We start from the raw sequence: 12051 nt of genomic DNA on the forward strand, positions 1-12051 counted from the left end.
CAGGTAAGGGAAAAATCCTCATTCTTGCCAGTGGCAGGAAATGGCACAAATGAGGGGTATAAGGACCCCCTTTTAACCCATCATTTTAGGTTGTTTCACCCCAGGAATATTCCTCCACCACAACTCTTGCCAATTCAAACTTCAGGATCAAGCAACATGTGAATCTGCTTCTCTCTCAATCTCCCTTTCTTCCTAGAGTCTAGTACCAAATACCAGCATCAAAAATTAAGCAGACTCTAGGGTCCACTGCCTGTCCCCAGTTGTTTGTACAAATCTAGAACTGTCCAGAACAGAAAGCTTCTATAGCTTGATAACTGCTTCCTTCTATTCATCCCTCCTTGCCCATTTAAAATCCTCCTTGTGCTCTGGCTCATGTCTTTTGGCAACTAGACTACAGCAAAATGTTCTCAATCTATGAAAAAAATCAAAATCTTGGAAGTCAATGAAGTATATGCATCAATTTAATCAGTCTGTTCTGGCAGCGGAATTTAGCTATTGTGTTGGATTCAAGAGTGGAGGATTTGTTGAAGGATAAAGTATGACTGATGAAGCTATACAATGAGTGTGTGATTGCGGTAAACATTCCTTCTGTGATCATGTACTGTTGTATTCTCATCCATATTTCAGTGCCCACGACGAAAACTGTAGAAGCACCCACAAATTCAAAGATGATGAAAGATGGACTATTTCAGCTGAATGTCAGGAGAGTATAAAGGTAAAGACATCACATGACACCTGGGTTAATCTCAAGGCTTTAATTGGGATTTAATCAAAGAAAACAAAAATAGTTTGGTTATTCTAAAGCAACAGCCATCAGATCTTCTCGCAACAGGGAAGCTACACAAGCCTGTCCCTATGCAGAAAACACTATAACCGAAGTATCTGAAAAGGACTTGAGGAAAGGCAGCCCAAACAGTTATGATCCACTGATAAAACAATCTTCACTTCACCTTAGTGGTTAAAACGAGGAGGCCTGGATCCGTAATAAGCGTTATCTTTGAGTATGGGGTGTGATATAGGCATGGGGACTTTGCACCACTTGGCTCCTTTGTTCCAGATGGGTTTTACAGAGGTGATAGAATACCGGGTGAGATACCTATAAAGAAGAAACAAAAGCAGGTCGTGAATTAAATCAGCAGTTGAGAAAATATTTTGGGAGACAATAGGTAGGCCTAGAAGCCACCCACGGGCTCTACCTTTATAGGGCAAGGGTCCTCAACCTTTCTGAGCCTGTGTGCATCTTTGAAATTCTGACACATGGTGGATGCAACCACAAAATGACTGTGGCAGGAGGTGGAGCCATAACCCCCCCCCCTCCTGAGGAAGTCCAAGTACAGGTGAGAAAAGTAATTTTTAAAACGCACCGGAAAAGAGGAGAAAGAATAAAACCAACACTGTAGTGGCAGCTGGTGCTGAAGTAACATTATTTTAGACTGCAAGGCTAATGAGTTCTCCAATGGCCAATCAGAAGCCATGCTAGACAAGAGCCTCACCCACATGGGATGCTGCAAGGTGTTCGTGGCTGCTATGGCTCCCACGGCACCACGATGGGTACAGGGATATGGCCTCTAAGGGCTTAGTGCAACAATTTTTGATTCTTAGGAGTCTGACAGAAAGGAACTGAGCTATTTAAGCAGCACCTTTTCATTTATAACAGCTGCGTAATTCACTGGAAGCTGTAGATGTCCGGTGCCACTTTACCAATCAGTGCACTGGACAAGGATTAGCACAGTCCGTAGCCTCAGAGAGGATAGCCCCATTTCTGGGGCAGGAAAAACCTTGCCCTTATTCCCTTCCCACCTTCCTTCTAGGTGCTGTTTTATAGGGAAGTCAAGCACACACACAGTCTCTGAATCAAGCCCAGCCACATCTTTATTTCATTATTTTAACAAGCTAAGCATAGGCTAAGCCCATTTATATGTTCTCATTCTCACCAGCTACATCTGGGTGTCAGGTTATTTCGGCTGCCTTGAAGTACAGCTACAAACATATTCTGCTCGTTTAATCTTTTTGAGAAGACACCAACTGCTATAATGAGACTGAGCTGAAGTCGAGAGACAACTACACAAACGCCAGATTCATTTGAGAGTCTCCAAAGGCAGTAAGTCTAATTTTCTAAGAAACTAGGCTAAATTTTCTTTTTGCTTGGGAATAAGAATCTGGCCAGGGGTGTTTGTTTTTACACATGCCTATAAGGGACTATACTAATATTCTTGTATAATTCTGTTTGGATTTGCTGGTGTTGGAAACCAAAGTCCTCAAAACGAAGAGGTGCTGGCAGTGGGACTGCATGAGCGATGATCCAAAAGTTTTATATTTTCTAATGGAGCTGCCCATCTCTGGAACTACACAGGACTTGATTGCATATCCACAGATGCATTCAACGGGGCCCTGCAAATTAAGCTAACCAACTGAGAAACTGACAATAGATTAGATAAAACCTGTGCATCCCCCCCCAAGATACAGAATATGAGATTCTTAGGAGCAAACTTTGGCCTGGTCTTTGTACACGGTAAGCCTTTACCCTATAGGATCATAGAGTTGGAAGGGACCACCAGGGTCATCTAATCCAACCCCCTGCCCAATGCAGGAAATTAACAACTACCTGCCCCCCACACATCCCCAGTGACCCCAACCCTCCCCCACCATGCAGAATCCCACAATCAAAGCACTCCCGACAGATGGTCATCCAGCCTCTGCTTAAAGACCTCCAAAGACGGGGACTCCACCACCCTCCGAGGCAGTGCATTCCACTATCAAAGGCAACAGAAAATAGTGCAGCGTGGCCAACTGCTTGCACGGTTTAGGATAACCTAACCTGTTTTCAAGGCCAAGTTTCATTTCACCTGCCAGTTTGCTAGCAATGTAGTTCATGATTTGTTAAGCCAGAATCAGAATTGGATTTTAAATTACTTAAATAGCCAGGGAAACACATAGGTCAATTATTCACTCAAAAAATTGCTGCTCTCGAGGCAGAGCAAAAAACCCCCGAACTTAAAAGGTTATTCATGGAATCGAATCTAATTCATAAAGCTCGATGTAGCTTGGATTACTCATGAGAAAAAGGCCGCAGCATTTGATAGCGGTTGTGTCTGCCCCTAACCTTTCAGCCCTCCTCCTGCCGACAAGCTCACTGTTGAGGCCCGCCCCCACCTCCGTCACAACTCCGCCCATCGCAGCTCCGTAGAGGGGAGGCATTCGAAGGAGAGGGGGAAGGAGAAGTCCTATCGGGCTCCAAACCGCTCGACTCCACTTTCATACAACCGAATGCATGTGGAGTTCTGCCTTGGATTTGCCGCTCTCTGGATGCACATTTTCCCCATCCGAATTCTCAAAACTCAACAATAAGCCCCCAATGCAGAGTTTTGAGAATTTGGATGGGGAAAATGTGCATCTAGAGAGAGCAGCAAATCCCCTGAGTAAACGGCCCTTGTCTCCCTTTCTGCGTTGACTCGGCACGGTTCCCCCCCTTTTTTGATTCTGTCAGCTTTCCTTGTTTTTCTTTTAGTCCCCCCCCCCCTTTTTGACGGTGTGTCCTGACTTGTTGCTTAGTCCCTCTTTGGAATAGTGCTTTTCACTTCTCCCCTCGTGATTTACGCTCGTGCACTTTTTCTTCACCCCCCTCTTTGTTTCCCCCTTATTTTTTCTTTCTTCATTAGTGCAGCAGCCAAAGCGCCCAGGGCCATTTATGCATGGGAGGCCACACATCTCTTATAATCTTGCCGTAGAGATTTGGTATGGCACTCAAGCGCGGATCTAGTGGCCGCGCAAAGTGCACGAAAAGGGGTGGGCTTCTGGTCGGAACAAAAAAAGAATCCTTGGCCAATAGCCGCCCCTGTGGGTGGGGAGACGTAGGAGAGGGAGGAGACATTTGCTGGGATGGGCGGGGAGAAGAAATTCGACTCCAGGGAGTTTTTCATGGGACCCTCTGGCAGAAAGGGCGGGGCAAAGGGAAAGATCGTAGCAACACAGGTTTGAGTGGCTGCTGGGATGCTGCGAATTTTATGGGCCAATTCACGGCAGCCTTAAAAAATCAAAAATAAGGTCCGGAGCAACAAAGCATGGAAACCGCAGCAAACAGCCATGAATAAATGACCATAGAGATTTTTTCCCCCCTGACCTGGATGGCCCAGGCTAGCCTGATCTCGTCAGATCTCAGAAGCTAAGCAGGGTCAGCCCTGGTTAGTATTTGGATGGGAGACCACCACGGAATACCAGGGTTGCTGTGCAGAGGAAGGCACTGGCAAACCATCTCTGTTAGTCTCTTGCCATGAAAACCCCATAAGGGGTCGCCATAAGTCGGCTGCGACTTGAAGGCACTTTACACACACACACACAGAGATTTTTACCCAACAGAGCTGCTGGTTCCTAAACTGAAGGTGCATATAGCAAGTTAAAACGGTGCTTCTTAAAAATCACATAACTTTATCTAAAAACAGTCTGACAGTGATCTAACCAGGATCAAACCTTCTGCAAATGAGGTTACATTTTACTTATTTTCTAAGAAAGTTGAAGAACACGGTATTTTCTACAAAAAGACATAAATAGGGAAGAGAACCACCACCACACCACAGCCTTGGGATCATGTTTTCAAAACAAAGAGAGATGTGTGATTGCATATATCCAGTTTGAATATATACATGAAAAATACCTTATTGGTATTTTCCAGGTATATTTGGGTATCCAAATCGATATTTGGGATTTTCAGGAGTACTGGTATCTGGGTCCCAAATATTTCTGGAAATACCAGGGAATGGACTGTTATACATCCTAGGCCTCTTTTATTCATTTGACACGTTTCCCGGGCAACGGAGTGAGAGGGGAAGAAGGGAGTTTTCCCCGGCAAATGGGTTCACGTATTTGGGGGAGCTCTAACTGTCTGTCCAATCATAATGCAGTTTGAGTTTATTTCAGGGCAAGATTTTTTTTAAGTACTGGTGTGCCTCTGGCTGCTCTGGTCTTCCTGTGCCTTGGATTACTTCCTCTGCCTGCTTCCTGCCCCTGCCCGGGAAAACCCTCTTTCTTCTTAGTTTGTTTAAAATATTAACTTATCACTATTTCAAATTTTCCTGTGTTTTTTGCTTTTTCCTGGTCGTTTGTAGTAAGTGTGTGGGAGGGGAGACCTTTGTTTTCCTTCTGGTTCTTTTAAAAATAGTTTGATTTTGTTTTGTGCAGTTGTGGGTTTAAAGGCTTGTCCTCTTTTGTTGGGGTTTTTCTTGGCTTGCATTAGAATTTTAAATTTCAACTGCTTTTCACTTCAGTTTCAAAGGGGGGGGGTCTCAGGTTGTTGCTATTTTTAAAAGCTTATCTTTTGGCATGTTTCTGATTTGTTGTATAGTTGTTTTAAGATCTTTCTGTGTTGCATAAATATTATTTTATTTTTTTTGTTTTGCTTTTTTAGATAGAATGTACAATAATGCAAACATGCATTTTTAATGTGTGAGCATGGAAATCATGGAACAAGAGCCATGATCCTAATTATGTTACCAATTGGCCACACAGGTATAAAATGTGCAGGTGAATTATTATTTATAATTTTTCCTACCAAGCTTTTTATTAACCTTTTCGGTATTTTCTGTTTTTTAAAATTTTTCTGTTTTCGTTTTTCTATGAAGAAGGCCCACTGGGCCGAAACACACTTGGTCCTGTTTACTGTGATTGTGATCTTATGTGTGTGTCATCAACCTGTAGATATTTATTTTTACCCTGAGGACTACTTAGTCTGGTGGTTTCAATCTTGAGGCCAAATTCAAGGCCTGTGTTTTTAATTTGTATTTTAAGTGCACTGTACAATAAATTCTCTCCAGGATCAGAGTAGTGTGCCTATTATATTAGGTGCTGTGGAACACAGGCAGGATGGTGCTGCTGCAGTCGTCTTCTTTGGGGGCTTCCTAGAGGCACCTGGTTGGCCACAGTGTGAACAGACTGCTTTCCTTGATGGGCCTTGGTCTGATCCAGCATGGGTTTTCTTATGTTCTTAAATGGATTTATTTGTTTAATTCATTTTTAACATTGTTCCTGCTCAACCTTTGCGGTATCTAATTCAATTTTTGGGTTTGTTTTGTATTCCTTTTTTTGGGGGGGGGGGTGATCTTACCTAGGCTTTAAAACAATTGAAGCCAGGTGGTTTCAAAAAATAAAGATTAGCCAGCTTTTAGCCTGGAAGGGTAGAACCTGTTTTGTTTTTTAAAAAAAGAATTCAGATGAAGCAAGCCTAGGTTTAATTGTTTTTTAAGGATTTACGAGGGTATGAAAAAAAGGCAATTGCAGGTTAGTGCTGAAGAGGAAAATGTAAAGAACAGCAGGTTAGTGAGCCAGATTCAAGAGCAGGCCAGTGAGTACTCAGACTGCATTATGTCAGCTAGCTGACTTTGGTGCAGTAGTCTAGGGGAACAGAATAAGCAATAGGAGGGGAGTGCAGCAGGGCCGTGGGGTAAAGGCTAAGCAGAAGAGTAGTAGAGCAGAGGGGAGGAAGTGTTGTTCTATAAAGCAAGCAGCTAGGACAAGAAGAGAAACAAGGCAAGGTTTGTGTTTATAAGTCTTGCAGGAAAATCCGAGCTCTGGAACAAAACCACACGGCAATCTGCACCAATACCACCTGGCTTAACCCAAATTTGGAACAAACTTTTCAGTAACTCGGCAAGGCTGAGCACACACCCCTCTTGTGAGCAAAAACAGTCACATGACCCCAATATGTTCTTTTCACCCCCACAGCTTGGTTGTTCCTTCTGTACTGCAACATGTGCAGATTTAGATGTTAAGTGCTTTGGGCAGAGCCTTACGTAATTTATTTGCTCAGTGTAGTACCTAGCATGCATTTGGAGACCATAAAATTGTTCAGAAATCTCAACAGCACTGAGCGGTTGTAGAACTGTAGGAAAACCTCTCACATCGGTCCAGCACTTTTCAGGATGAAGGATCCCAAAGAGCTTTTCAAACTAAGTGAAAAAACAGACCGTATTAAAAGCTGGGCTGCTGAAAACTAAGCTATTCCAAAGTAAAGTTCAACACAGCTCTCTACCCTGAATATAATGCAGTAGATGGTATTACTAGGCCACTTGCTCAGAAACCACTTCAGAACAAGTACCCCCCAAAAAGCTATGCTCCAAGGAACCTGCAGTAGAAGAAATCCTTGTTCAAGAAGGATCAGTAAGGGCGAGCCCAATATATAAACATGAACAAATCTTTCATTTGGGACAGAAGTGCAGAAAGTTAGCGGGTCACTGTAAGAAGAACAAAAACACAAACAAATTCACACTAGCTCATTCAGTAAATGCTGTACTGGGATTTCATCATGAAGGCAAATCTGTTTCATCTGAAGGCTAGACATTCATTTGGAAGCCAATCTGATGAAGCAAACACTGTTTACAGGAACAGTGGAAGAGGAGCCAGGATTACTTCAATGCATCACAAACGCACTCAACACATTTTATAGGTATTTTTGGGAGGGGAGGAGGAGGAGGAGGAAGGAGGCTTCTGTGATAAAATGATCTCAGAAGAGGAAAGCAAGAGATGTACAAGCAACAAGGGACATTTGTTCAGAAGTCAGTGGCTTCTTGACATCCCTTCATTTCCAACAGAGGCTTTGGGAGGCCTACTCTCCTATTTTGGAGAGGAAAAGACATTTAAGTAAAGGCCAGACTTTAAAGCTTTTATTATTTGTCTTTAAAAGCAGGTTAATCCAACTCTGCTTCAGCCCTTTGGCTTTCTTTGTGAACAGAACACAGGCTGGGACTTTTCATTGTTAGTTGAAACAGACTTTTGGAAGCACTCCATTCCTGGAGCATACTTTGCTTTTACTGCTCCTAATACTCGCTTTGTCAAAAACTGAAGAATGCCCCTGTTTATTTGCTGCCTTTTAACCTCAATGATTTCACATAGGAGAAAGCAAGCACTGCCCTTAAACCTTGGGCAGTCCTTCCTTTGCCTAACCTTGTCTCCCTTTTTGCAGAAGCTTATTTTCTGCGTAGGACAGAGTTTTCCCATATCCCTTAGTTCCAAGAATAATTCGTTATTACAGAACATCACGGAACTGTATAAAACATGTCAGTACATCATTACAGAAGAGAGACTACAGCTCCTTTGTCTCACTGCTAAACTTTTGCCTAGCTCTGCCAGTCTCTACGTTACTTTTAATGCCAATCACTTTCTTAGGGAAAATGCCCATCTGGAGCAATGTTAGTCTTATGCTGTCACACAGCATCTCCAATTGGAGGTACAAAGTAGCCTGTAACTTTCTTCTACTTCCAACTGCTGAAGGGAGGCAGCAGCGCAGATATGGTCTGTGTGCCCTTACAAGTGTACTTCATTTGGCTGAAGTGCTACTGCTGTGTTTACTATCCCACCACTAAGCAGGAAAGCTACTGCAAGAAAAAATATGACTCATGTACAGCTAGATCTATCCACAACCAATACTGGTGGACTAGATGGTCTGTAGGTCCCTTCCAACTCTAGGATTCTATGATTTCTATGAAATTGCTGCCTTTTGGGGGGGGTTGGTTGGTTGGGCTTTGCTAAATGCACACCCGTGTTCCCTCCTGGCTAATGTGAAAATGGGAGCAAGGACTCTCTACCTCAGGGAAAGAAGGCAGATCTGGCTCATAAGCTTCCAAATCATTATGGAGAGGGATGGAGGTAGATGCTACTCTGAATCCAGACAATAAAGCAAAAGGCAATTTTCAACTGGTGATACTGGTCTTTTTTTGTTTCTATGAGCATCTCTAAAAGCTTTTCCAGGTCTCTTCCTACCCCTGTTCAGCTGGTCTCAATTTTGAAGATACTGACCAGTAACAAAGTATTTGGTGCAAAATTGCTTCTAACCATGGGGTACATCAGGACCTTTTCAGCTGTGGCCCTAACAGAATGAGTTACTTTCTGAGACTTGATCTTGTAGGCCATGTATAGGCAATAAAACCTTTTTCTTCAACCTGCTTTTAAAGTTCAATTGACAAGGGTCTCGCTGCATTATTTTTAAGGTGTGAGAATAGAAGCCCCCACAGAGTACACACGGCTTGCCACAGGCACTTTGAAAAGGGGTTGCAAAACATGTGCTGGTGGTGGAGGGAGGGAAGCTTGGGAGTCCACGTCATTCTTCTAAATATTAAAATGGGAGCCATCAAGTTGCTAAAGAACTGCTGTTTGAAGATGAGACATGATGCTCAACACAATCCGAACACTGAACTGCTGGGATAGCTATGTTGTTATGCTAACTATTACAAGAACACTCCACCTAGCAGTAAAATCATGAGTGGGGCTCTGATGGAGCTCAGAAGTATGTACGAAATAGAGAAAGTGTGGCATTTCTCAAGAAGAGCAAGAACCTTGTCTTTTTCCCTCTCATTAAAGACCTAAATTTGTTTGCCCTAATATGAACCATCTCCGATTGTTACACAATGGAAGAGAGGAACAGTGGATTCCTTGATTAAAAGGGGAAAAAATCCTGACATTACATATTAAAAGCCTTGGAAAAATCAGTCAATCCTTTGATTCACAGCACAATCAAACTACTCATTTCATATCAAGGACTCCGCCACAAACATTTAATTATGCTTCACTCCAGTTATTTGGGGCCACCTTGATCAGTGCACTCTTATTAAGTATTTAGGGTTAATACTACTACAGACAGGAGTGAGAAGCGCCAAAGGAGGATGTATTTGAACATGACTGTGACAGAGCTGGGAACTGAAACACTCAAGCCCACAGCCTCCACTTTAAGCACAACTGCCTCTTTTGATGCTGTTGTCAGGGGAATGGGACATGGCAGTTTGGACAGAGTGTCGTGACCTAACCCCCCAGGGCTGCAGGAAGGAAGTGGTTAAAAAAGTCTTCTTGTCCTCTGCATCACTGGCTGTTTCAGATAGATGTGGGAGGCGCAGAAGGGGGTAGGGCACATAGCCAAACCCCTCAATGCTGCTTACAGTGGTTCAAAGATGGCAAGAGTCCAACAACGTAGAGCTTTCTACCTCCAGTCATTAGAGACAATAGCTCGAGGATCTGCAGCGGCATTCCTAAAAATGCCCTAAACGTACCTCAGTTCTAAGCCCCTGCTTCCCGTTACCTACACGGTGGAAAGTGCTGCCAAGTCGCAGCTGACTTATGGCAACCCCCATACGGTTTTCAAGGCAACAGACAAACAGAGGTGGTTTGCCACTTGCTGCTTCTGTGTAGGAACCCTGGACTTCCTTGGTGATCTCCCATCCAAGAACTAACCAGGGCTGACCCTGCTTGGCTTCAGAGATATGACGAGATAGGGCTATCTGGGTCAGAACATACTTACCTACATACTTTTCTTAAACCTTCCCACACTATAAATGTTTCCCACCACCCTCCCTTCCTAGCTGGTCATGCTGCCAGATCAATCCCTGCCCCCACCTTATCTGAGCAACACCCTAAGAACATACCCCTCTCCTTTACTATTCCATCTTTCCCCAACCCCAGCTTTCTGGTAGGTAGGAAAAAAACAAAGAAAAGCAAAAACAAAAAACAAAGAAAAGATAGCAACACTACTTCTAGAGTTCTGTTGCACCATAAAAATATTTTGTTAAAATGAAGTTTCCTGGTTCAAAGCCCTGTTCTGTTCCACAGAAGAGACTGGAGTTCATCACTTCATCTTAATCTAACAGGAATTACTTCACAGCTGCTATGTGTCACTCTAGAGTTAATAAATCACTGTGTGAAACTCCCAGATAGGATTTGATCTTTAGACAGCAAAGTTGAGCAGGAATTTTTTTCAGAGTCCCAGACTTGTGTCAAATGTATTTTTTTGGGGGGGAAATGATCCAGTTTTCTCCAGCTTTAGAGAGAATGACTGAACTGCAACAGCCTCCTACAAAAATCACCATGGAAGACCAGACCTACACTGCAAGAAGAATCTTATGCTGAAACCTGAAGCCTCCAATTTCCCAAGCAACGTGCCTGTGGCCTTCAGTAACCCCACAGCTTGCTAATATGAGTTTCATAAACTGCTCTGACATCACCATGGAAACTGAAGACGAAGGTCATAGATAGGGGATTAGCACCTCTTAACATAGAGCAAAGCAAAGAAGACAACAGGGGGTTTGAGTTCCCCATTAAGGGGCAAGGGGCTGCTCACCAGTGAGGGTGGAAGAGGGCTGTACAGGAAGGGCAGCCCAAAAACGAACTTCAAACTGCAGGCAAAGAGGAACAGGACAAAGAGGGCAACAAATCTAATGAGCTCCACCTTCCTGTTCCTTCCACCACCCACTGCCTAAATACCCAGGCGGGGCTGTCTAACTCATGGCTCACAATTTCTTCAGCGTTGGTAGTGGCCAGGAGAATTAAAGCGGGTGTGTTAAGAAGATATCCAAACTTAAAGTGAACAGAACCCGGACTGTATGAAATAAATGCTTTTAGTAAAGTACAGACAATGCAGACACACCCTTATCTGCAAAATCTGGCAAATCATTGCCAGCCCAGCTCCGAGGCTCCCTCCTTCTCAGCTCTACATCCTCTTGTGCTAATTCATCTGAGACTGGGCAATTTAGGGCTGAAGCAGTAACTAACAACCAACTCCCATCTTCCCTTTCAACAGCTCTATCAGTATAATTGCCTGGACACTCCTGAGTGTTAAACACAGATTACCAACTGGACATAAACCCTGCTTACACCACTTGCCTTGAATCCCTGGCCTAGAACGGTTTGACTCCCAGCTTGAAAAAATGCTAGATTGCAAGATCTGGTTCTTTGACAAGTCTGTTGCCTTTCATATCGCCCATTTCAATTCTGATACAGAATGATTCTACCCCCATATACAAACAACTAACCTGTTGAATTTGGGTTTGTTTTTAGGAACAAATCCTTCTGGAAGTGGAGGCTTATGATTTGGCAGCAAACCTGAAAAGGAAGAAGGAATAGAGCTTGAAACATCAATGGGATTTATTCTTAAGTGTATGAGAGACTGTTTTCCAAGCTGCATGTCCTAATTAGAGAAGCTGGTGTGGCGCAGCAGTTAAGAGTATAGGACTGAGCCCTGGGACAGCCAGGTACAAATCCTGCGCCATGGAGGCTCTCCTGGTGACCCTGGGGCTGTCA

The 12051-nt window shown here is 43.6% G+C and overlaps 1 protein-coding gene across 2 annotated transcripts in view; it reads right to left on the reverse strand.

Annotated features, from left to right (window-relative positions):
- Positions 1–898: 898 nt before the first annotated feature.
- Positions 899–12051, reverse strand: part of MRPS18A (mitochondrial ribosomal protein S18A) — a 29311-nt gene continuing 18158 nt past the window's right edge. The window contains exons 5-6 of one of the 2 annotated variants that reach the window (XM_056853218.1): positions 11784–11853; positions 899–1096 (exon numbers count right to left, since the gene is read on the reverse strand). In XM_056853218.1, coding sequence (XP_056709196.1) covers positions 952–1096; positions 11784–11853 — 215 coding nt within the window. In that variant the 3' untranslated portion in view covers positions 899–951. The remainder of the gene's footprint in view (positions 1097–11783; positions 11854–12051) is intronic. The other variant, XM_056853219.1, reaches the window with a different exon arrangement.

This window comes from Euleptes europaea, chromosome 7, assembly GCF_029931775.1.
Source record: "Euleptes europaea isolate rEulEur1 chromosome 7, rEulEur1.hap1, whole genome shotgun sequence".
Lineage (NCBI taxonomy): Eukaryota > Metazoa > Chordata > Lepidosauria > Squamata > Sphaerodactylidae > Euleptes > Euleptes europaea.